Source organism: Panulirus ornatus, chromosome 20, assembly GCF_036320965.1.
Source record: "Panulirus ornatus isolate Po-2019 chromosome 20, ASM3632096v1, whole genome shotgun sequence".
Lineage (NCBI taxonomy): Eukaryota > Metazoa > Arthropoda > Malacostraca > Decapoda > Palinuridae > Panulirus > Panulirus ornatus.
The window spans coordinates 6,418,073-6,441,785 of record NC_092243.1 but is presented as its reverse complement, the minus strand read 5'-3'; the positions used below and the strand labels follow the sequence as shown (position 1 = coordinate 6,441,785).

Below are 23,713 nucleotides of genomic sequence, written 5' to 3'. Positions count from 1 at the left end.
TTTTCATCATCCCTCGAGCGATCGGCCCCTGGTGGTGGGTCCTGTAGTGACTTAAGATCTATCCACCCACGGCTGGTGCCGTCCACTCTATCCCTCGTATCAACGTCAAAAGTGATAAGTTTATGGCTCATTGTTTACCTGGTGTGTGAAAGCCCTGTACAGGTGACTGGATGTGTTATTAGTGTTTGCGTGACCCCTCGTGACCCATGACCTAGCAGAGGCGGAGGGTGAACCTTCTGTAGCAGGTTAGTAGCTGCAGTAGGAGATGATGGTTCCGCTGCTGCCGGGGTGACGCTCATTAAACAGGGGCTTGTGGCTGCCGGTGACCTGCTCTCCCCGTCCGCTCCAGCGAGGTGTTGTAAGTGGGGTTGTTGATGGTAATAATGTTTATGTGTGATGATGGGAGTGATGAAAGTAACTGCCGCATAGGTGGTGATGATTGATGGCGTTTCAGCAATCGCTCAGTCAGTGTTCTTTGGAGAAGGAGGAGGTTGGGGAGGTGTGTGCCTAACGTCGGCCATCCTCACTGCCTCGCATCGTAGCCTCCTCCTGCCGCTCCTCCCGCCCCGTGACGCCGCGTTCACGTCGCTCTCTGTTGCCCCACAGCCTCAAGTAATATATGTGTCGCCTTTCACTAACTTTCCTCCATAATTAGACAGTCAAGTTCAGGCGGCAGTGTGGGACACGCTTCTGTAAGTGGGTAAGCGTATGTGTACCATCGGAAGCGTCAGCTGTAGCTGCTGTGATTATACTCCTGAATAAACGGTAGGACGCATGTCCCAGAGAACATGGTTTCCCCTGCTCTTTGCCAGCCCTTTGGGATAAGGGATATCCCCATTTCTCCAAAAATCAATATCTATAAGAGGTGCATTATACGTGTGTGTCCTCGATCCATTACATGTTGTGGGAGCGGAGTTCATAACAATAAATGGATAAATTGGTTCCTGACTTAAATTTTATTGAAGATGACACATGATATACCGGGTTGTATGTGTCAGATAATCCATACTGCAGGGAAGTCGGAGGATGGCCCATTAAACGGTTAAGTTTCCTCAAAAAATGTATTGAAAGAAGGTCTAAACGCAGTCGATTTCTGTGACATCCTTCAGGATCCTGCTGCCGGCTGACCTTACGAGGACACTTGGTTCTTGCAACAGCCTGCAGGGCGCCTGCTGGTGAACTTCATGAAGGCAGCTGAGCTACTGGACAAAAACGTGGTCGAGAGACGTGTTACCATTGCTTCCGCGACGTAATAACAGACCAGGTGGCAAAAACTTGATGTGTTTTGTACACTGGTCGTGATTGTCAGCCAAGCTAGGGCCCGCGAAGGCCTAGAGAATATCCCGATCTTGCTTCGTACCACTAGTAGATTAACAGTACCTTTTTTATATATAAATTTCATTGAGGTTGACAGTTAGGTCTTACTTAGATCGACGCTTGAGCGACAGAGGACAGTGGCAGGTGGGAGGTTGATCATGGAAACGGTACTGAGTTTGATCGAGACGAATGTTCCTTCGTCGCGTCGCCAAGCGGGCGCAAGTGTGCCGGAAGCAGGGGAGTGCCCGCCTAGGGACCCCTTGCTTCCCCAGAGGGGCAGCCTGTCTCACCATGCCTCCCTTAAGCACCTGCATCCCAGCACCCAGCCACAGCCTCTTGACCCGGCCTCTGGTGCCGAAACTCTCTCCGTCACCTGTTGTCAGACCTCGTTGTATATCACCAGCTTACCTCACTGCCCATTGACAGTGTCTCCTGTGTCTTCAGGTGAAGTATTCCTGAAATGACTGACCCTACCCGATGAGAAAACGGGATTCCTTTTTTCAGTTTTCTGTTGTATTTTTTTTTTTTTTTCAGAGTAGGCTCTTGGGGGAACACAGGATGCCTCAGATATCCGGAATTTGACAGGATTTACTCTTGAACCTTTTAGTTCAGCAAATTTCCATATTGCATACCATGAACATGCATGAAGATCAGTCACATGTGAACATTTTATGAACTAAAAGTAAAGAGTGAGTTCTCCCACTTGAGTCTGGATTTTGGAAACGTCCTGTATAAAGCGTTGCTCCGCAGCTTCGCTGCTGACGTACCTGGGAGAGACTGAGCTCTTCCTCACCATCCATCACAACACAACCATCCCATCATCAGTTCGCCTCACCAGTGCTCCATCTCACACCCCTCATCATGAACCACTTTCTCTTCGTCGCGATGTTGCTTCTCGCTTTTGGAGACATTAATTTCTTTGGCTTCTGCTTTCGATAGTTGGCTGTCGGCATGCCTCCTCCTCTGGCAAGGTCACGCAGCGCCCAACAGGTCACTACATCCCCACAAATGTTGCGTAACTGTTGGCAGTTTCAGGAGTGAGAGGCTCGATGTCTGCTTCTTTCCTTCCACAGCGAGACTGTGGAAACCTTTCCCATCGTATTTTTCTTTCTTACTCACAGAATCTGTCACCCTTTCAGAGACGGGTGTGACATCGCTTGACAGGGTAACTAATATTCACCTCCAGTAGGCTGGCTTCATATCAGGTCACTCCACCACTTTACTACACAGACGTACCTCACACAACGCGCCTTTATGGCTTCAGCCATGCACAGCTCCCCTCCCACACGGTACTGGCTGTAATAGACTTCAGCAAACTATTCGAAACCTTACCCCGACATATCTTAACACCAAAGGTTCTTGACATCACCGCCGTCCATGAGTTTAACAAATAATGATCGGCTATTTTTATTTTGGACTGCCCAACCAGAGTCGTCCACAAAGGCCACATTTCTAAAACACTCGAACTCTACAGTGAAGTCCCCCAGGTAGCTGTTCTGTCTCCAACTTTCTTCTTTTTCTTCCTACATGACGTTCCTCAGTCTTACCCCTTGCAAACCACAATGTGAATGTTCACTGATATGTGGACGACCTCGCACGTTCATCACAACACCCGAGCTTACACAAAGAACATTTAACTTGCAGCATTATGTCAATCAGAAAACTAGATTGCTGGAAACAGAAAATCTATATCGCCACTGAAGTCTGTCGTCACCATCTAAACACCAGCCAAACGTGAACCCAACCTGTACCTTCGTCAGTAATCAACGTTTCCCACTAAACACACAATACGTGGAGGGTAGTAGGCAGAGACTTGTTGCCCGGGGCGTCGCCAGCACAAGCCTCGGCCTTTCTCTTCCCACAGGTCGTGTCAGTGGCACACCTTCCTCACAAGTCTTCACCTTGAGACAGATACTTATTATATCCATTTCAATACACGTCTCCGCCATCAGGACCCTCGCTGGAAAGGTATTCGTGCCGTAATTTTCAGGACCTGTTTTTGCCGGACTGATTTCAAGATAAGTGGTTCATAAATAACGAGTTGCGTCAGGTTTTTCTAGCTGCTTGAACAGTTGTTAGATCAAGAAGTGTCCTGAGACTGGTTCTGGTTTTGTTCGACGACGAGGAGAGTTGCTGGCAACGTTGTGAGCTGCCCCAGGGAGGGGGCCAGTGTTTATGGCGACACTCGCATAACGGTGTAGTCTTGGTTGTTGGGGTTATCATTATTGGCACGATAGTGAATGGGGCGAGTGTGTGAATCCCCTATATTCTCGCTGTACCGTCGGGAATGTAGGGGATTTCTTCCCTTAAGGCGGGCAGACGGCCCAGTGTGGTGAAGTGTTCCCGGTGGTGGTGTGGACCCTGCGGGTGGGAGGCACCGCAGGACAGAGTCCTAAGGTTTTACCCCCAGGGCTACATAGTTTTGGAGGAGGAGGATGTTGCTACCTGCTGGAGATGCGTGTAATGGTGTTGGCTCTACGGGGAAGGGATGCATCAATACAAAGGCTGGGAGGCAGGGGGATAGGGTTGCCGGGTTGGTGAACTGTATAGGGGGAATCTGTGGATGAATGTGGTGTTGCTGACTATACAGATGGAGCAGTCCTGGATGGCTGGTGTGTCATTACTGGCTCCGTAGGGTTAAGAGGACTGGATATCTAAGTGGCATTACTATTATTTCCTGCACCTGAGGTAGTAGCTTTACGTGTATGATGTAATGTGTTTACCTCAGGGAAGTTATGTTTGGGCCTCATTTCCCTGCCTGTGTTAGATACAGACAGACTGATAAAATCAGTACATTGTTGAAGCCACTTATCTTTTATAGATTATAATGTAATTGATGATGCACATTTACCACTCAAGAAGAGAATTATCTGACGATGTAGGAAGGCAGTAAAGATAATATTTGAAGTTGTTTATATCATAGAGTAGCCCTTGAGGGCTATCCTGAGGTGTTCTACTCTATAATGACTCGACCAGTAGAATGCAACCATGTCTTGCAGTTGTGGGTTAAGTGTGTGTTTATCGTGTTGCAGGTCGTGTCTACTTCGTCTCCTACCACCACTGCCACCATCACCAAGGTAAGTGTGTTTCTGGGTTTCCCAAGGCCTTTGTATTGTAAGTATGTGTGTGTGTGTGTGTGTGTGTGTGTGTGTGTGTGTGTGTGTGTGTGTACCATCATGTGTGGGGTAGTGTTGCTGGCCAAGTACAGGTCCGGCCACCTCTGGCTGTCACCCAGCCTTGCATGATTTCTACTAATTTCTTTTTCAAAAGTGAACTGGATTATTTTTTTCTTAAAGGTAAGTCGCCTGAGTTGCTTTGTTAAGAATGTTTTTGTTGAAATAACTCAAGTTTTCCTTGTGTCGACCAGGCAAATTGAGTTTGGCTAATGTATTCAAATCTTAGTGGTCTAGCAACTCCCCTAACTGTGTATGCTTGTTAAAAAGTTCGTATTCCATGATTGGCCTCGCTTAGGCAGACCTGTGTTTAACCGACCTCGCAGTTGATTATTTACATCTGTTTCTGTACCTTTATTGACTGATTTTAAGATGAAGTAGCTTGAATAACTGGACTGTCTATGATTATGTGCTGTGTTAACCTGGATAACTGGATTGTCTATGATTATATGCCGTGTTAACCAGGATAGCTTCATTGTTTATGATTATATGCTGTGTTTCCCTCACTTAAAGTCACTGTGTTTTAATCCTTTCTTCTTCACCAATGGAAATTTTATGTACGTCTTGGTCATTTACCAAATAAAGTAATTGGAATGGAATTTCGGTGGGTTAGAGATACGCTCGTGGATGGCCATGTGGACGGCGCCATTCAGTCTTGCGGTGTAATGTAAACATTTCATACAATAATGTGCTGCTTCTCGACCTTGGAACTGTACCAGATTGGCCATGAGGACCTCATATCTCCCACCAGTCCTGCTGGCCTTCATGACTGGGGCTGTTTGGTGGTGTGTCGACTCACAAGAAATGTCTGGCGCCTGTGTGTAACGAGATATCTGTGGCAATACCCGAACCAGATTACTGGAAGTTACTAATACCTCGCCTGTTGACTCGTCTTCAATCCCGTTCCACTGCAAACTCTGTCTGATTGACGAGTTGCCTGTGAACACAGAGTAACGTAAGGCGACACATGCGCAGATGGTCCGACGTCCGACACACGAAGGCAGTTTCGCGCCATTTGCAGACGACGTCACGAGTTATGGGTAGATTACAATTTAGGACACCACAGTGTTGGATCGTTTCCAAAGCCTAATAAAGACAGACGATAAGTTTACTTTCATTTGAGGTCAAGTTTCCCCGCTTTTATGTTAAGGTTGGCCCTCTCGTGAGAACCGACCTTAATCGATAACTTTCCAAGGATTTAAACAAAGATTTAGAACATCTAAACTTGGAATCATGGATCCACCTCATTCCCTGTCAGTGGAAGGGATGATTGCGTCTGCGATAGAGGTGGTTCCTGGGAACCTGGGGAGGTTTACAGGTAAAACTATCCTTAACTCCAACACTTTCTGAAGTCCGCTTCCTCGTCTTCTCACAAGACATGTAATATACTGCTGAACTGGATGATGATCTGTGGTGAGGAACCGGGTGTATTGTCTTACAGAAGAGACTTCAATCTGTCTGGAAGGCCACGCTGTGGGTCACCAATACACTGACATAGGTATAATGTACACCGTTAATGCTGCTGAGGAAGGAGGAATACTATGGTCAAGCCTGTGGGTGGGTGTATTGAAGTTGTGTATTTTATTTCAGTGACGAACCGAGTCGTTGCGGATGTAACAATATGGTCGATCAGAAAGGCCCGAAGGATGACTGCCAGGACCGTATCTGTGTGACAACAGGATTTTTTTTTAAACCACTGTGGAGCGCCTGCCCTCCTTTGGCCTTAATAGGATTTTGGTTTCTTTTTTTTTATAGGAGAAACAGCGAAGTTATGGTCCACTCTTACCCATTCTGTGGCCTGTGGCTCAAAAGGGGCTACAGTGCACTAAGGATCAGTTGTGTGGATGCCTAGTTGGTGATCTTAATTCCAGTCAACATAGGAACCGTGAGTGTGTGTTACAACAACAGCTTTTCCAGCGACTGCTGTCTTTTACTGTAGAGGACTGTCTGTGTCTGACATGTTTTGAAGGATTACAGTCTCCGGCGATGGAGTCAGAGCAACTACTGTCGTTGTGTTTAACTCGGTACCCGCTCAAGTTGTGACTTGAGGTGATGGGAAGGAACAGTGATGTTAGAGGAAGTAAATTTTCCATGGGGGTAAGGTAGTGGAACAGCTGTGTCACTTGATAAAGTCCATGAATAATATGCGTTCTGAACTCAGCATTTGTGCATGGATTAGAATTCTTTCTGAGCATACGGATGTGTGTGCCAGTAAGAAGAATGACCAGCTCATTCTGCCTTAATTGATCTAAAGATCAAGTTCTTATCTCATGTTAATTATCATAGATTTTTTTCATAGACTTGAATTCTACATTCACTTCAGCCTTCCAAACCTTCTGTCAGGCGCTGGAGGAAGCAAGAGACAACATAATCAGTTACAGAACTAAAAACATGCCAGATACAGTACAACAATCACAAAGATGTATTGAAACCTAACCTACTTAACGTAACCAATCCTCTTTGAATGATCTAGTCGTTCTTCTCCATGATGTCTTGTCTTGCGTTCCCACACCACACCTGCTGGCTGCAGCAACCGCCATGGAAACTTGTCAGGACTTTTCCCACAAGACCTGGTGACCTTTGTCTATGTTCTAGGGTGTGCGTTGGGCAGACACCGACGGCTCAACCGGAAAACCTCCTCTTTTTTTTCAGTGACCAGACCTGTTCTGTTGACGATATGGCCTTGGGGATTAGACGAATCTGCCCACTAGAAAAGTCGATGGAAATGCAGACATGTCTCGGGGTAATGGAGTTTAGGCTAAGGTTGAGAACGGCTGCAGACTCTCCGAACTCGTGACTTGCCATCGCGCCATATAATGGCACCACAGATTCTTACCTCGTCAGTTAGGTGGATGATGGTCGGGTCTTTGCTTCTGAAGAGACGTTGAAATTACCAGAAAGTTCTGAGGTAGTCAAAACTCCGCACGAACCACAGTCACGTCTGGAGTTGGACGAACTAGTTATGTCAGGCCAGACTTCAATAAGTCGGTGAGGAGGAGCCCCTAGTGTCTCCAGTTGGGCCATACTGAGCTGTGACATGGGCTTCTTTGGTCCATGAAAAGCTCTTGGCGATTCATATTGGCTTTGTTCTGAAGATGGTGGGGGATGATAGTTCATGGCAGGTTTGTCTCGACAAGTGGTCGTGAGTCTCATGGTCGTCTGAACAGCCTAAGTTAGGCTGTGTTGCAGATCACTCGGGTTTTCGAAGGGTCTTGGCTGGTCTTCCCGTGTCTGGGCTTGCCTTAGTGATGGTGGGTTTAAAGGTCGTGTCGAGGCGACAGCCCTGCGGTGGGTGACAGTGGATTAAAACGACCGCATTGTAACCTGACCAGCAGCGCGGCCACCTAACCCTCTCCACCGCCGCCGCCGCCGCAACAGGTTGATGGGCATGGCTTGCTGCTGGACAGGCGGACGGGGGCTAACGCGATAGCTTGATTAAGTCGTGTAGCGGGTGATGCAGCGGGTCGCCTGCACCGCTCGGTGGCGACTGGGACCGACAGTTGACCTAAGGCAGCAGGCCAGCTCGTCACGGAGGCTTCCCAAGAGAGTGTTTTGAGCAGATCGAGATGACTGTCAGCTGTCCACTGTCAGCTGTCCAGTCCTCCATGGCTGTAGAATATCCTCGTAGATTCGTCCTGTCAGATAGATACATGCCTGATAACGGAGCCCATGTGTTTTCTACAGTGCTTCCTATTTATTGCTGTTGTAGCAGAGCTACGCTGATGTCGAACGGGAGATTAGAGTGAAAAAGACGAACAGTGATCGTCATTTTTCTTTTGACACAACAGTAGCTGTGGGAAAACAGGGTTGGGGCTGCTGGGAGGGGACGGGTGGTAGTGAGGGATGGATTGGGAGGGTTTGGGTTGGCTTGTGGTGAGGGGAGGCTGGGCAGGAGGATTGGTCATGGTGAGGGGAGGCTGGGGTGAATCAGAAGGGTAGGGCTCTGGGTGGGGCGTGGGTGGGTATGGCGCGGAGTCCACGTGGGAGAGGGAGGTACTGGCGTAACCTGAGGAGGGTGGAGGTGGTTGTGACGACTGGTCTGGCCTGGCCTGGGGGAGGCACCTTGCTCCTCACCGTGGGAACCACATCTGCCCCAGCCTTTCTCTCTCTCTCTCTCTCTCTCTCTCTCTCTCTCTCTCTCTCTCTCTCTCTCTCTCTCTCTCAGGAGCCACGCTCACTGGCGCAGGTAGAGGGTGGGCGAGAGGGGGAGTATATACTGGCCTCTTACGCCCGAAGGGGTAATCGAGTATGATGCTCTGCTGAGCAAGGACGTAAAGAACACTAATTAGATGGTAAAAAGGAAGAGATCCGAGCGAGAGTAAAGGTAGTTCACGCATGACAAGACTGTGTATAGCGTCTGGCAAGAAGGGGGGGGGGGTGACGATGGTGGTATATTGTGCATGACGAGGGGGTGATCCTTCTGTTGTTGATGACTTATTGTGGGTGATGAGGGAAGATCCGTCTGTTGTGGTGGCTTGTTGTGGGTGATGAGGGAAGATCCCTCTGTTGTGGTGGCTTGTTGTGGGTGATGAGGGAAGATCCCTCTGTTGTGGTGGCTTATTGTGGATGGCATGTAGGAGACGCTTCTGTTGGTGGTGGTCTGTTTTGCCTGACGCATTAGAGACGCGTCTGTTGGTGATGGTTTATTTTACATGACGAGGTGGAGGGGACGCTGGTATTGGTGATGGCTTATCATGTGTGACCGCTCCTGCTGGTGGATTATAATGCATGGTGAAGGGGAGATTCTCCTGTCGGTGGTAATATGATGTTGATAACGAAAAGACGTTCCTGAAGCTGTTGGCTTATTTCTCACGACGAGGATAGACTCATGAAGCTGTCGGTTTACTGTTCAGAACGAGAGGAAGACGCTGGCTTATTGCTCAGGACGAGGAAGACACTAGCTCATTACTCAGGTAGACACTGTTGAAGCCGTTGTTTTATTGCTCAGGTGGAGTCGGAAAACCCTGGTGGAGCCGTTGGTTTATTGCGCTTGAGAGCCGGTGTACAACGCATGAAACCAAGAGGGGTTATGGAGGAAGCGCTATTGAGGGGGCGGGTGTTATACGCATGACAGCCGGTGCCTCACCCATGGCAAGTGAGGGAGGCGGTGGTGAGGACGACGATGATGGTGGCGATGGTGTTGATGAACCGCGTACAGTGAGTGAGCTAGCGACTCTGTGATATGATGAACGGCCATAGGGTACTGTGGAAGTCTGTGGTGGAGAAGCTTGAGAGAGAGAGAGAGAGGAAGGTGTGGCGGTGTAGGGTATACATACGTACATAAGGACGTAAGTCCTGGGAAGCTGGAAGCCCCTGCCTCCACCACACAACACGAACCTCACTACACTACACAGCTCCTCGACCCCGAAGTCACAATCATCCCGCAGGAAATCGATTCAAAATCACCCACCGGCAAGACGAGAGAAACCGGATGATACATTACAAAATACGTCTGAACGGTTACTGATATTTGAGAGGTTAGGCTCGTGGAAACAGAGGACGCGGTGCTGTTGTTCCTTATCAGTTCAGCGGTGCTGCAGATGTCCGTCCAGCTGCATCCTGTCATGATAACGAAGGAATGCGGATGAATGCAGACGTCATCGGTGGATCCTTTTCGAAGCGGTTTTGTGGTGAGGAAAAATGATGAGAAAAGCAAGAGATCACGGTGTAAGGAGAAGTGAGACACGGTGAGATGGCGAAGTACAAAGATACAAGTACTTGCGGAATGTCATTTATACTAAAGGACAAACCACACCGCCGTTATGTCCATCTCAGATGGTCATTGTCGTCCAGCCCCACAGACTCGGCCCGTCACAGTAACTGCTTTACAGAGATCGTTTAACTCTTGCGTCTGCAGGATGATAATCAGATTCTTTTAAGTATTTAGATCTCTTTTGTTTTGTGCTTGAAAACCAGCAGTGAATAACCATAGGGTTCTTGCCACTTTACAGAGTCCAGTAGTATCAGTCAGTAAGAGGATGACAGACACTGCTGCAGTGTTTAGAACCGTCTTTCTTACGTACACGTTCATGATATCTATTATTTTTGTTTTTAAATCATCGTGGTCGAATTTGATGATCATCTGTGGCATCAAAGGTTCCGTCGCAGTTCGGCCAGCGACGCCGGAGATACCCATCATCTCGGCTTGATGACTGGTCGAGACTGGCTTTCAGTATTGGTCGGAAATTAAAACACCGTGGTATCGGTATTTGTACTGTGGCTGGGATGAGAAATGTGAGTGAGACAGACATTAGGTTGTTTGTAAGTGTGGATTCCAAAATATTCGAATGTCGTTGATGTCCAGAATGCAAGAAATTACGGCATGATCAACGGAGAAGACCAGAGATAAAGTTAATTCATCTGTTATGGCAAAAGTGCAAGAAACTTGGCGTGGAAGGAAGGGAAGGCTGGCGCGGTGAACGGTCGTGTGGCGCGGCGACGCTGCTTGACCGCGCGCCAGTCTGGCGGGCACTGGTCAGACGGCGACGCCTCGCTCCGGCTCCTGGGGCAGGAAACGGCGACTCGTGTTCGCTGTGTGCTGGTCACTAGGTACCAGGTCAGGATCAGATCAGTCGTGATGACCTGGGCCTTAATGATGGTGGGTCCAGGTAGTGAAGGTTACCCCTGAGCCAGCCTGGCTGTGGTCAGCGGGGTAGAGAGTTAATTGGATCGTAATCGTTTGGGATGTAAACGAGCGGTTAATATCTGTTTCCACGCGTTGTGGAAACGCCCTTATCTTAAACAGAAAGAGATCAATAAACCAATTTCTCATATGCTAGAATTAAGGGCATATAACAATCCCTATTAGTTGATGGTAGCCTCGATAAGAGAGGTAAGATATGGTATCTGAATTGAGGCAGATACCTTAAGCGTTCCAGATACGATCAGGCGAAGGAGGCTGCGCGGCCGGTTGCTATATGTGACCCAGGCAGGCAGGCACCAGCCTCGGCCCGCGGTCAAACACGGTGTCTGGTGGAAAGCTGACGTGACGCTTGTCTGTCACTTGCTTGGCCGAGTCACTCCCTAATTGAAGACCGTGAAACGTAAAGGTATCACACAGGGATGCATATATCTTGGGTAGAATTTTTTTTTGTTCACATTCGTCAATGTCCAGTCAGTTTTCGCCAGGGGCGTACCTATGACTAGTTAAGTTTAGCCACAAGGGTCATGTTGGTGGTGGTTACCGTGGGACTGGCCTGCGTACCTGCTTTCGCACCTCTAATTAGCCAACATTTGCCGCCCCCATAATTACACCGGCCACGGTAATTACGCCACGATTGCAGGTGTGTATCGTGAGCGGGTCAAGTTGCTGGGCGAGGGACGGGATGGAGCATTCCCGCTCGTGTGGGTACTCTGCCTCAGACCTGGTTATCGTGATGGCTCTGCCCCCATAATGCTAAGGTGCTGAAAATTGCCTCTCGTAGCCCCGAACTGTGAACTGAGTTTCATAAGATGGCATTGCACGACACCTCTCCTCTCTTTTTTTTTCATGTTGAAATGACATAGCGAGAGTTGCTCCCAGGAATGGGAGGTTCTGGACAGCACAGTTGTATTATTCCCTACACCCATCACCACCTACTGTACTATACAGACCCTCTCTTGGGATATACTTATGATAGTTTACGATTGTAGAATTACGAATATGACTACTCAGGTGATGGTGATCTCTGTGTTGGGTCAGAGCTCAGCACTGGAGACCTCATAAGTTGATTCCCAGAGGCTGAGTCCCGGTGACTTCCACACATCGAAGATACTCATAATCTTGCGTCGAGGTCCATAGGTGTTACAGCTCGCGGCCGCCTAAACTGAAATGAGATATTGAAGCTAGACAACGTAAAGAGCCAACTCATGTTACACAAAGTTGACTCGACTCTGAAATTGGGAGTTTTTGATCAGGGTATCCTTGAATTTTGTTGACCAAGACCTTACCAGGTACAGTTAGCAAAGATTTTCCCGTTATGAATAGCCCGAGCTTTCCGGGAATCGCCATCCGCTACTCGCCAGACAGGAAAAACCTAAAGAGGGAGAGAGATGTAGGAAGAGGAGGAAGGCAAAAGAAAGCTTCATTCATTGTGATTTCAGTGTGGCTTAATATGACATACAGGAACTCTGGTTTTAAGTTCTTATAGGGGCCTGTACTGCCCCGCTAGCGACTCCTTCAGGATGGAGAACTCAAAGACCAATACATTTTTTGAGCATTAAGACCTTGAGACCAGTAAACCAGTGTCTTTGATTTCTTGTCAGGTTGGCCATGAGAGCCTGCAGGATCAGTAACATCTGTAAACCAGTAACTAGTTGTATCCTTCAGGAGCTAGTTATACGGTATGTATTGCATGAATTGCTTTGGTTTTTACCATCTTCTTTAAGGGAGTTCTTTGAAGAGTAATACAGAAAAAGATGCAGTGTTCTTGTAGTTGACAGAATCTTATAAAAGGACAGGTAGGTAAAATTAAGGAAAAAGATTCCGTGTCCACTTAGTGGATACAGGCTTATAAAAGGGCAGTTTTACTTGGGTAGAGAAAAATTTTCTCATGACCTTCAATTGTTGGTGGTTGTCATAAGAAACCTGTCACGATTCCTGTCCCGACGGTCATGTAGACCTGCCACTGAGGACCTGTGAGTCAGAACTGGTCGCGTGTGTGTGTGTGTGTGTGTGTGTGTGTGTACCTGGTGTTGTGGATGTAGGTTTCTTGCACCAGGCGCATCCTCTGGTGTGAGGATTCGGTAAGGTAACTTAAGTACTACTGCTGTAGCGACCCTTGCACAGCTTCAGGATCTACTACTGTTAACCATAGATGACGACCTAGTTGGATGCATCGTTCTGCGGGTTGATGTGAGGGTGACCGACCCCCAACACATTACCTGCTGGGAGTGTAAGACGAGCTAGTGGCCAAGACCTGTCCTCCTCCCGCCCATCGTGTTCCTGGCTGCCCCTCTCCTCGTCCTCCTACCTTGGCTCACTCGGCCGGCCCGACCCCTCTCTCCATCTTTCCTTCCCTCCTTCCCTCCTCACCTCTTGTGGAGCGTTGGTTGTCGGCCTGGGTTTGTTGATCTAATGATCGTAGCGAAAGGACGGAGGTGCAGTGACATGATGGTTAACGACGCTTGACTGACTGACCGGGTATTGCACATCCTTAAACGGTCCTGTTGATATTTCCGGGTCGTAAGTTGAGAAGCCTCGACACTAGACGTTAACGCCTCTGTCATATCGATCCCGTCGCCTTACATCGTTTTGTTCCATAGTCTCGTCTTTCACTCATGATAGGCTGCAGGTTAAAAGATCAGACCGTCCTGCAGTATTTCCTACCTGTATAATGTTTATTTCTCAAATTTGCGCTGGAGAGATCATAAAACCTCTACTCACGGGTGGAATTTAGGCCAGGTGTGTTGCGGGTGTCATGGGCTGTATGTGTTCGAAGGTCCTAAAGCTGTAATGGGAGGAGAGTACCTTCGACGAGATATTGCCATGAATGGCTAGGCTAGTAGCGCGTGGCGCTCACCGTACTGTTTGCTTGTTTTGCTATTCTGTTACCCTCTGGTGGGTTGCATGATTCCATCTGTCCTCAAGCCCGACGGTAACACCAAGCTGTCTACGAGAGGAGATATGAGGCGGGGCGGGGCTGGGCTGGAGGCACCACGGTGTAAAAACTGACCCAGTGCCGCACGAGCCAGTGACCACCTGACCAGATCATCTTCACCTTCAGCCCTTTAACAGGTCTCTGGGAAGGGGGATCCTCGTGTGGGATCCGAGTCCCTGTACTGTTCATTACTTTTTATGTGTATGTTGCTGTGTCTGGAGACGTGACCTTTTATAACTAGCTTGAACAGTTGCTATACTCGGTGTTGCAGAATTAACCTCCTTCTCTTACTCCAATGTCTGCACAGATTACTGGGTCGAGTCTGATAAATCCTATGGTTGCAACTCTGAGATACGTCATATGCAAGAAAGAAACGGACGGTTTTATTTATAGACATATCAGTCTGTTCCTTATATCGAAAGTACATGGGAATTTGAGGTTTTAGGCACCAACAGTCAAGGAACGAATCAACAGGAAAGTTTTGTCGAAGACCGAGGCGAGGCGAACCCTCAAAAATACAAGTATTTTTTTCTTGTATAAGACTGACGTACCCAGGTGTAGCAGGCTCGCGGAGGACATTGAAGGCTTGATACCTGTTTCGTTGTGTTTGGAACGATGATTAGCGTCCAGAGGATAGGAGGAGGGAGGAAAAATGCAAGACTGATAAGATTACTCCTTGATGAGTCAGGTTCCCTTAAGCACTAATTCCGCCCACCCTTGATGTCCATGTATTAAATAAGTGGATCGTCAGCCCACTTCTGTTGCTTTAGTATTCTATGTATAAATTTGTGTAATAATGGTAATAAGTAAAGGTTTATTGAACTAACAACGGGCAAAGACTGAAGGTAGACGTAATACAGACAATATAGATCGTGAGGCCTTGAAAATAGGATGGATTTGCTTAACAGACAGTCGTTCCACAAGTATTGGTATGGCAATGTATTGGTTTTCATAGGGATAGGGGATGTGGCTGTTTCTGTAACGGCGATCCATGCGAGCACGGATGAGTTCGATGGTGTTGTGGTGCCAGACTGCTACTTGGGAACGAGGAATCTATTGTAGCAAGGAGTTCAAGGAGGCGCGAGCGATCCACTAACTACTTCACGAAGTGTAGGATGATTTCCCTGTGTTGATGGGAGATTTAGACGGACTAATGTGATGAGCGCAGCTTAATAGATGATAGGAAAGGGACGGAGGATTATCTTTTATACTTTATTATTTTTTGGCACCTTTTCTAGTAACTCCTATTCTGTGGTGAACAAGGAGGAAGACCATATGAGGAAATTGTAGGTAAATTTGACAGGAGTAAAAGAGTTCTTAAGTTCAGGCGTAGCAATTCCAAGTGTCTCGAGTCTTCGTAGAATTTTGAAAACGTTGTGATGATCCATCTTAGTTTCTCGTCCAGATTTGCACTGAGGTGCGCTTTGCAGGGACTATCCTGGACACGGCTGGGGTATAGCGAGCCTGATATACCTGGCTACGTCACGTATCAACATGTAAAAGTCGTGTATATGACCTTGACGTCAAGGTTTATACATGTCCTTGATAATCAAGTCTTATACACGTCCCTGATAATCAAGTCTTTTATCTGTCCTTGATAATCAAGTGGATGGGACAGGGTCGGAAGCAAGGTTGATGGTGTCGTGGTACGCGGTGGTCTAATTCATGATGGTGTTAAGTGTATATTGAGGACGATGGAGGGAGAACAGTTGTTAACAGCCGACACCAGTCAGAAGAGTCGTCAACATATCGTTGATAAGGATGAGAAAGCACAAGCCTTTGTGGTGCAAGGGTCAGGGTTCTGCAAGGTGGAGATGTCTGTCTGTCTCTGTCAGATTCGTGGTGCTATCTTGCTATGTGTGCTCATGTACTGTCCATGTACGTGTGTGCTGACTCCTGCTGTAATGTGTGTCCTTGACGACTACAGTGGGCCTCCACCTCTTTGGCCAGAGTCACATTACTAAGCGGTATTGACCCACACTTTGCACGTATCTGTGCACTACATTGAGCTCTTGTGCCATTGCAATAATTTTCCTCATGTTCACCACTGATTATATAACTCAACTGTATGTTATGGTACTCTGCACCACACCTGTGCCACAACATGATTTTGCTATATTTTATTTTCTGATTTTCTCCGTTCACTTTAAGAGGTCGCGAAGGGAATGGTAGACTTCGCGAAAGTGTGAATTTTATTCAGATTTGAAATTAGTCCTAAATTGTGTGTGTGTGTGTGTGTGTGTGTGTGTGTGTGTGTGTGTGTGTGTGTGTGTGTGTGTGACTGGCCGTAGAATATAGCGCGGTAAAGTAGTAGATTATACCGATCTGCGGAAGCCTTGAGGTGTTGAGTGCGACACTTATTTTTTTCAACGACCATATAAATCATCCCCTCTCCCCTCTTTCCTTCAATCCCCCCCACCACCCCACCCCCCCTACAGGCGTCGTCAGCGGATGCGTAACCCAAATACACGAGTGACCGGCGGCGGTCGGTGGACCCCTCCCTCGCACATATCCCCCCAACCCCACCCCTTCCCACCTTCCCTCACTCTCTACCTCCCTCCCACCTCACACTCCCCCTGTGAGTGAGAGCTGCAGCGGCTCCTGCTGCTGCTGCTCGCCAGGGGCGGTGGAATGTGGGATCATTTCTGGGTTAGGAATGTTAGTGTTGTGGTCCCTCTGTGTAGTGGCAGAGGTCAGCGTTGGTCGGGTGTGGTAGTGGAAGGTGGACGGGCTGGTGGTGGATGGTGGATGATGGACGGGCAGATGGTGAAGGATGGACGGGCGGGTGATGGAGGGTGGGCTAGCAGGTGGATGAGGGTGGACGGGCAGGTGGTGGAAGGTGGATGATGGACAGGGAGATGGTGGAGGGTGGACGGGCAGGTGGTGGAGGGTGGATGAGCAGATGGTGGAGGGTGGACGAGCTGCGGGAAAATCTCATTCCATGGCTTGCAAAGCTCTTTAATGATTGTCGTCAGGCTGTGCGCTTCCAGGGACGCCCTCACCTGTGGCGTCCCACACACAACAAAGATACGGTTTTCCTCATCCTCATGAGTGATTCCCTAACAGCTGCACCTGCTTGTTGGAAGCACGGGTGTATATACGGACGACCCTGCCATTGATATCTGCCTGCGTTGGTAACAACTTTCCCGACTACACGTCGACCTTAAGAGACGCCCTCAGTAACCTCCAGAACTGGACCACATCCAGCCACATCATCATCATCATCATCAGCCAAACCAAGACAGTAGTCACGCACGTCTGCCTTGCTTCCGAACACGTCTCACCCCTTACTGTCTGACTAGGCTCCAGTCCCCTCCAGGTTCTTCAGCCCCACGTGTGTCACGTGTGCGATAATAATCGCTGGAAGGAACATATCATCACCATCATCAGGTCTTCCTGCTGTCGTGTGTACAACGTCCATCCGTAGACTCCGGACACTTTGGACTCCCTGCGCCTGGGCTCAAGACGAACGAACGAACTTTCTATCCAGACACACCTATGCCTCCCTCGCCTGATGGTTCTCATCTTCCACCAGCCAACAGAAAAAGGTGTAGATTGGTTGCGTCCACAACATCCAAGTCGACCAGCATCCATAATCCATGCATCCACACGACCACCAACTGGAAGTCATTGGCTGTGTATTCCTGTCTCACTTTCTTGGTCACCTTGACAAAATGGAAGAGACGCTGGAGAACAAATGAAATGTAGATTGGGACAAACACATTTTTACCCAATCTTTTATTAACGTGCCCAGTAAGTCATAACGAACAAAATGTTTCAAATGGAGATAACTGGAAAAGTAGGCAGATGGATTGACAACTAAAGATCATAACCTGTCCTTGTAGGTTAGGCTTTTTCAGGTGCTTGCTTGGTTGAAAAAGTTCAGTTTCTCAAGGAGCAGCACTTGACCACTGCTGTGTCAAATACCCCAAAGCTGACATTATCAGACACGAGCCACAGTTTCGTATTGTATGCATTTCAGATGATACTAAATGATTGATGGAATTGTCTTAGATAGAAGACACAAAATTATACACAGATTTAAGTAAACTTTTCCGGTGGGCCAACTGTAAACAAAATTTTTCAGTATTTCAAAGTTTCAAATTTTCTTTGATGGGGGAAGTGAGGAAATAACAGACGGACACGGACACCATCGAAATTCGGAATTAACGAAAGACTCATAGTCAACACAACAGAGCAATAGTTGCCATCTTAGAAAAAAAAAAAAAAAGGCAGGCTGGATTTTACGTTCCTTCAAAACGAGAGATAAAAGGTAAGGTAAGATCCCGGACCTATCTATGAGGGTAAGAGGACCTCCGAAACCATGTCGAAGTTATACGTAACGTAAGGTAAAGGAAGGTCCTATCAGACCGACCTGTGAGGGTAGAAGACATCCGAAACCATCGTGAGGTATACGTAAGGTAAGACACTGTTCATAGACCATGATTTGCTTCTTGTAACTATGTAATAACACGTAATATGTTGTTACTCTTCTGTGTTAATGGTTATGATATATATATTGTTATCAGGAACCACAATGCATCTGCATGTTACTTCAGTCCAGTATGCTAAATGTAAATTTGAAATGACTTATGTTATTGTAGGTATTCGGGCCTGAATGTTATATGAACTCACTCCTCCGTCCATCCAGCTCGTAAGATGATCATTATCTCATCTAACCAGCTTCAGGCATGGGTCTCAGGGGGGATCATTACCGTAACGTAAGGTGGAAACTGGCGGGCGGGCAGGTAGTCGACAGGCGGGCTTGGGGCGCGTGCTCGGGTATTATAATGGAGATGTTTACTTCCTCACTTTACCTGGTTACTAGGCTCGCTTCTCCCACCCCGAAGGCACGAGCTACACACAGGTACCTAATGAGGGTGGACGTGTGCCCTGGGCTTGGGTCCAGTCCTCCAGTGTGTTTAGGGAGAGTGTAACAATACGTGCTGGGTGATGGAGGCTGGGGTGGCTCATATCACTCCTGAGATCCTCATCCAGCGTGGTGGAGAGAGTGTTACTTGTGCTGAGGCTGCTGTCTTTCCCTCCGTCCCTCAGATGAGCGTACTGGTCTGTGCTACCGTTGTGGTGGACTTGAGGAGGCTCCGTAGTGAGGGAGGAAAAATGTCCTCTTGTTGATCCACTGAGGCAGATGGAGGGCTCCTGAGGGGCCTGCATAGCCAGTCATAACATTATGAATTGCTGCACGATGGCTTACGTTTCCAGTACATCAGTTATACTTCTTATCGCTTCGTAATTTTTCCTTTATGGCCGTATTAAACCGGGGAACAGTCTGTGGGACATGATTGTGTATGGGGTAAATTCTGGTTCCGGTACATTATACGTGACAGCTAAAGAGTGTATGTGTGAAAATGAGGCCATTTTTCGCCTGTTCCCGACACTACCTTACGAAGGCGGGAAAGGCAAGCAGACATAAAAAAAAAAAAGACTGTAAAATCCATCGTATATCTCAAACCTTATAACTGATAATCGCAGGAAAACATAAAGTAATTAAGATTTCAGGATTGATAATCAAAAACGGATGTCAGTCAACCGCTTCTTGATGTGATAAGTGGCGTCTTCACGTAGCCAAGTGTCTTGTCTTCGTACCTCATCGAAGATATGGTATATCAAGGAAGGTTCGTGAAGACAAGTGACTATCATGGTGCAATTCTCTCTTCATGGCGTCAGTCACTTTTTTTTTTTTCCCCTTCTCTCGCATATATACCGTGAAGAAAAACGTACACTGTGTATGGTTTAACCATTGAATGTTGAGGAACCGCTAAAGGTGAAAAAGAAGACGCGATATTGTTCAAGATTTAAATATTTTCTTTCCTTTTGGGGACTTTCGGGTTCACGTTTGTCGTGGTGAGCTTATCTTGTGGGACGAGGGGGTTGTGGAGGTGGGGGAAGGGAGATGGGTTGCCCATTGTTGTGGTCTCTCTCCTCTCCCTCCTGCCTAGAGACATGTGCCCCCTTTCCCCCCCTACACGACCCCCACCCATCAGTGTTCTGGTCATTCCTGGAATTCTCAGAAGTACTTAAATGAATATCCTATTCTCTCTCTCTCTCTCTCTCTCTCTCTCTCTCTCTCTCTCTCTCTCTCTCTCATATATATATATATATTTTTTTTTTTTTTTTTGCTTTGTCGCTGTCTCCCGCGTTTGCGAGGTAGCGATATATATATATATATATATATATATATATATATATATATATATATATATATATATATATATATATATATATATATATGAACTTTTCAAACACTGTCGTTCATAAATTGGTATGACTAAAGGAGTGGAAAAAGGTAATGTCTTCATAGTCTCCTGGAGGTGATTTCTTAGTAGCCAAAAGACCTGTTAACAGTTTGAGGTTTGCGAGTGGAGGAAGGGATGTCTTGAGAAGGCTTCGGTCAGGTGTCCGGGTGGTTCGTGACACTGCTTCATGATCTCCCGTTGGTCGAACGGTCGAGTCGACCGCCCTTGGAATTTGGTTGGAAAGTGTTATGTGGTCGGGAGAGCTCTTGACCTTGGGTGTCATGTGTGGAGTGATTCGTGAAAGAAAAAAGAATATTAGGGGTTAAGTGACGGAGAGGTAGGGCAAACGAGACGGGGTATAACGTATGTTTTGTAAGAGGGAATTAATGGACGTGTAGGGGGAAGAAACAGTAATGGACGAGACGCAGGGGAAAATAAATATGGGTAATGGATGAGTAATAGGGGAAAAACGAGTGATAGGCAAGTCGTAGAGGGAAAAAATATGGGTGGTGGACGAATTGTTGGGGAATAACATGGGTGAAAAACGAGTGGAAGGGGAAAAACAATGATGATAGACAGGTCGTAGAGGGAGAAAACTGTGATGGACGAGTCGCAGGGGTAAAAACACGGTTGATAGACGAGTTGTAGGGGGAAATGCTGGGTGATAATGGACCAGTCGGGGAAAATGGGTGAGGGACGAGTCTTGGGGAAAAACGCTGTTAATGGGCAACTTCGTGGAGAAAATCACGGGTAATGAGCGAGAAATGTGGTGAAGGACGGAAGCGGTGTTTTAACAATGTCTTTATTAAAGTGCGTTGCTGACATCCGGGCTTGTGTTTCTCTCTTGCCGACAGTAGTACAGCCACTAGCCTCCAAAGTACTGTGTCTGTGGCTTGGTCAAGTCCCGCTCGAGGCTACTGTGTCTGAGGCTTGAGTAAGTCTCCCTCGAGGCTGCTGTGTATGTGGCTTAGTCATGTCCCGCTCGAGGCTGCTGTGTCTGAGGCTTAGGCAAGTCTCCCTTGAGGCTGCTGTGTATCTGGTTTGAGGAAATCCCCCTCGAGGTTGGTGTATGTGTGGCTTGGTCAAGTCCCCCTCGACGCTGCTGCTTGTGTGTGGATTGGAGAAGTCCTCCATGAGGCCGCAATGTGTGCAGCTTGGACAAGTCCCTCTCGAGGCTGCTGTGTCTGCTGCTTGGGCACGTCTCCTTCGAGACTGCTGTGTCTGTGGCCTAGTCACGTCCCCCTCGAGGTTGCTTTGGCTGTGACTTGTTCAAGTCCAAACACTCGTGGCTGTTGGGGTCTGTGACGTGATCTTATCTCACGTCTTATTCACGTGGCTGGATTTCTTCCAACCTCGTTTGATATTGCTGTTTTTATGTCATATTTACCCCCTTGAGTATTGTTTATGTGATATTTCCCCCTTCCTTATAGTTTGCCAAATCTACCCCTTCAGAATTGTTTATGTGATATTTAACCCCTCGTTATTAGTTTGTCAAATCAATTCCTTGAGTATATTGTTCATATTTATACATACCCCTTGAGTATTGTTGGTGTGGCTTAGTATCTTGTATAGTTTTGTGTTTTGTTTATTTTGGGGATATCTGTAGCTTGCTCTGTGTTCGTTTGAACATCTTGTTTCTCTCCTTTGCCATCTTTGCGTCAGGCGAAATCTCGTCGTAGGTCCTCGCAGGTAGGTAAGTAGGTACTCTCTCTCTCTCTCTTTATCTCTATCTATCTATCTATCTATCTATCTATCTATCTATCTCTCATATGTCCGTGGCTGTCTTCGCCCCGTTGGCAGGCTGTTGGTTGTCTTCGTGACTGCCTCATCCTGTTGTAGGCTGTTGGTCCTGTTCCGCCTTTCGTAGCTGTGCTCTTGATAGCTGCAGGAGTTGCAGCAGAAGGCGAGTAGTTCAAGCGTAAGTCTGAGGCGCAGGTTTACAGGGGCATCCTTAGGTATACTGTATATTTCATCTGTACCGAGCTTGGTAGGATGACTTGAGGTCGCATCCCATAACGGGTAAGGTGGGTCCCACAACTCTGGTTCATGGGAGATGTACTGCTGAGTGCGCGTCGACAGAGAGGTATGCTGGTGATAATGACTCAGTGTCTTGCCCACGTCATCGGCGGCGGTGGCGTAGAGTGAACACGAGCGTAGTTCTGATGGTTACGCCCAGCGTCAGTATGTCGTGATATGACCTTGTTTTTTTCTAACAGGACTTCACATCAGGAGCAAGCAAGACGGCTCTAGTAGTCTCCCCTAGACTGAGCTTTTGAGGTATAGAGGAACCTCCCAGATCCTCGACGTAAGGTAACCAGACGACCCATGTCGGCCACAGGTATGCAAAGGAACACTATCCACCGACATGGTTTCAGATGCGGTGCTGGGCCTCCTCGCTTATCAATTTGAGTGGAGGAGGGACTCGACCAGTGATTCTCTAGTGCTGGTGTTGTGTTTATCGCTGTATCCTGCATCGGAGGAGGGAAGAAGAGGCGACCAGCGGGTCATGGCTGTTCCCTCGCGAGTCAGGAGGTGTCGCCCTCTGCCCCGTGTGTTGTCTGCTGGCTGGTCCAAGGCTGTTATCGTAGTCAAACAACCGTTATTAGTATCCTTCTTCCCGTCACACACACAACCTATCACACTTAACTACACGCGTGCTATCAATGATCGTTTTAAGCATCGTGAATATTTCAAGTGTTGACATATACTCTCAGTCAGCATTGACATAGATATATGTTGCTGGGTGAACACTTTCAGGAATCCATCACTGTATTATTCGTAAAATCACGTTCTACACATCCCTGAATCCTATTGTTTTGGTACACCTGGGTGTTATCGGACTCCGTCTGCTTGAGGTTACGGCATGATTGAAAAGCCAGTTTTGACTAGGCTGACTGTGTCAGTTGACGAAACAAGACAACACTCTTTGTCAGTGAACTTTTCGCTTTAAAGAAATCCATCCTATCCCTGCTACTGCGTTCAGCGCAAACGTGAGGCTGTATTGTCCCCGAGAGATAGAGATCCTAGAGTAATGCAGCAGTATTTTTCCAGTATTGTGATCGTGCCTGGCGTTCCTCTGGTGTTGAGGAGAGTACAGGGTGCGCTGCGTCACAGTCATGGGCGCCGCCCTCGACGCCCTGGGAAACTGCCTCACAAGAACGGGAAGATGCATCCTCATGAAATATTCTTCGATGTTCCCACCTGTAATTGGTATGTTCCCAGAGCCGATGGTGGTTGGCTAGCGGACGTGGGTGTAAGTGTTTGTGTGTGTTTGTGTGGAGTGCTTGGTGTAGGGGTGGGGGGCGTGAAGTCGTGGGTGTGGTGCTCGAGCTGAAAGTCGTTGGACCGCAGAAGGTACACCACACTTCCTGCAGTAGTAGATGTCGTA

At 47.7% G+C, this 23,713-nt stretch overlaps 1 protein-coding gene across 4 annotated transcripts in view; it reads left to right on the top strand.

The window, feature by feature from the left end:
- Positions 1-23,713, top strand: part of LOC139755885 (uncharacterized) — a 131,967-nt gene that overhangs the window by 30,324 nt on the left and 77,930 nt on the right. For 2 of the 4 annotated variants that reach the window (XM_071674589.1, XM_071674588.1), the window contains exon 3: positions 4,350-4,394. The exons of the other annotated variants lie outside the window; for them this stretch is intronic. In XM_071674589.1, the coding sequence (XP_071530690.1) occupies positions 4,350-4,394 (45 nt within the window). The remainder of the gene's footprint in view (positions 1-4,349; positions 4,395-23,713) is intronic. 4 annotated transcript variants of the gene reach the window in all.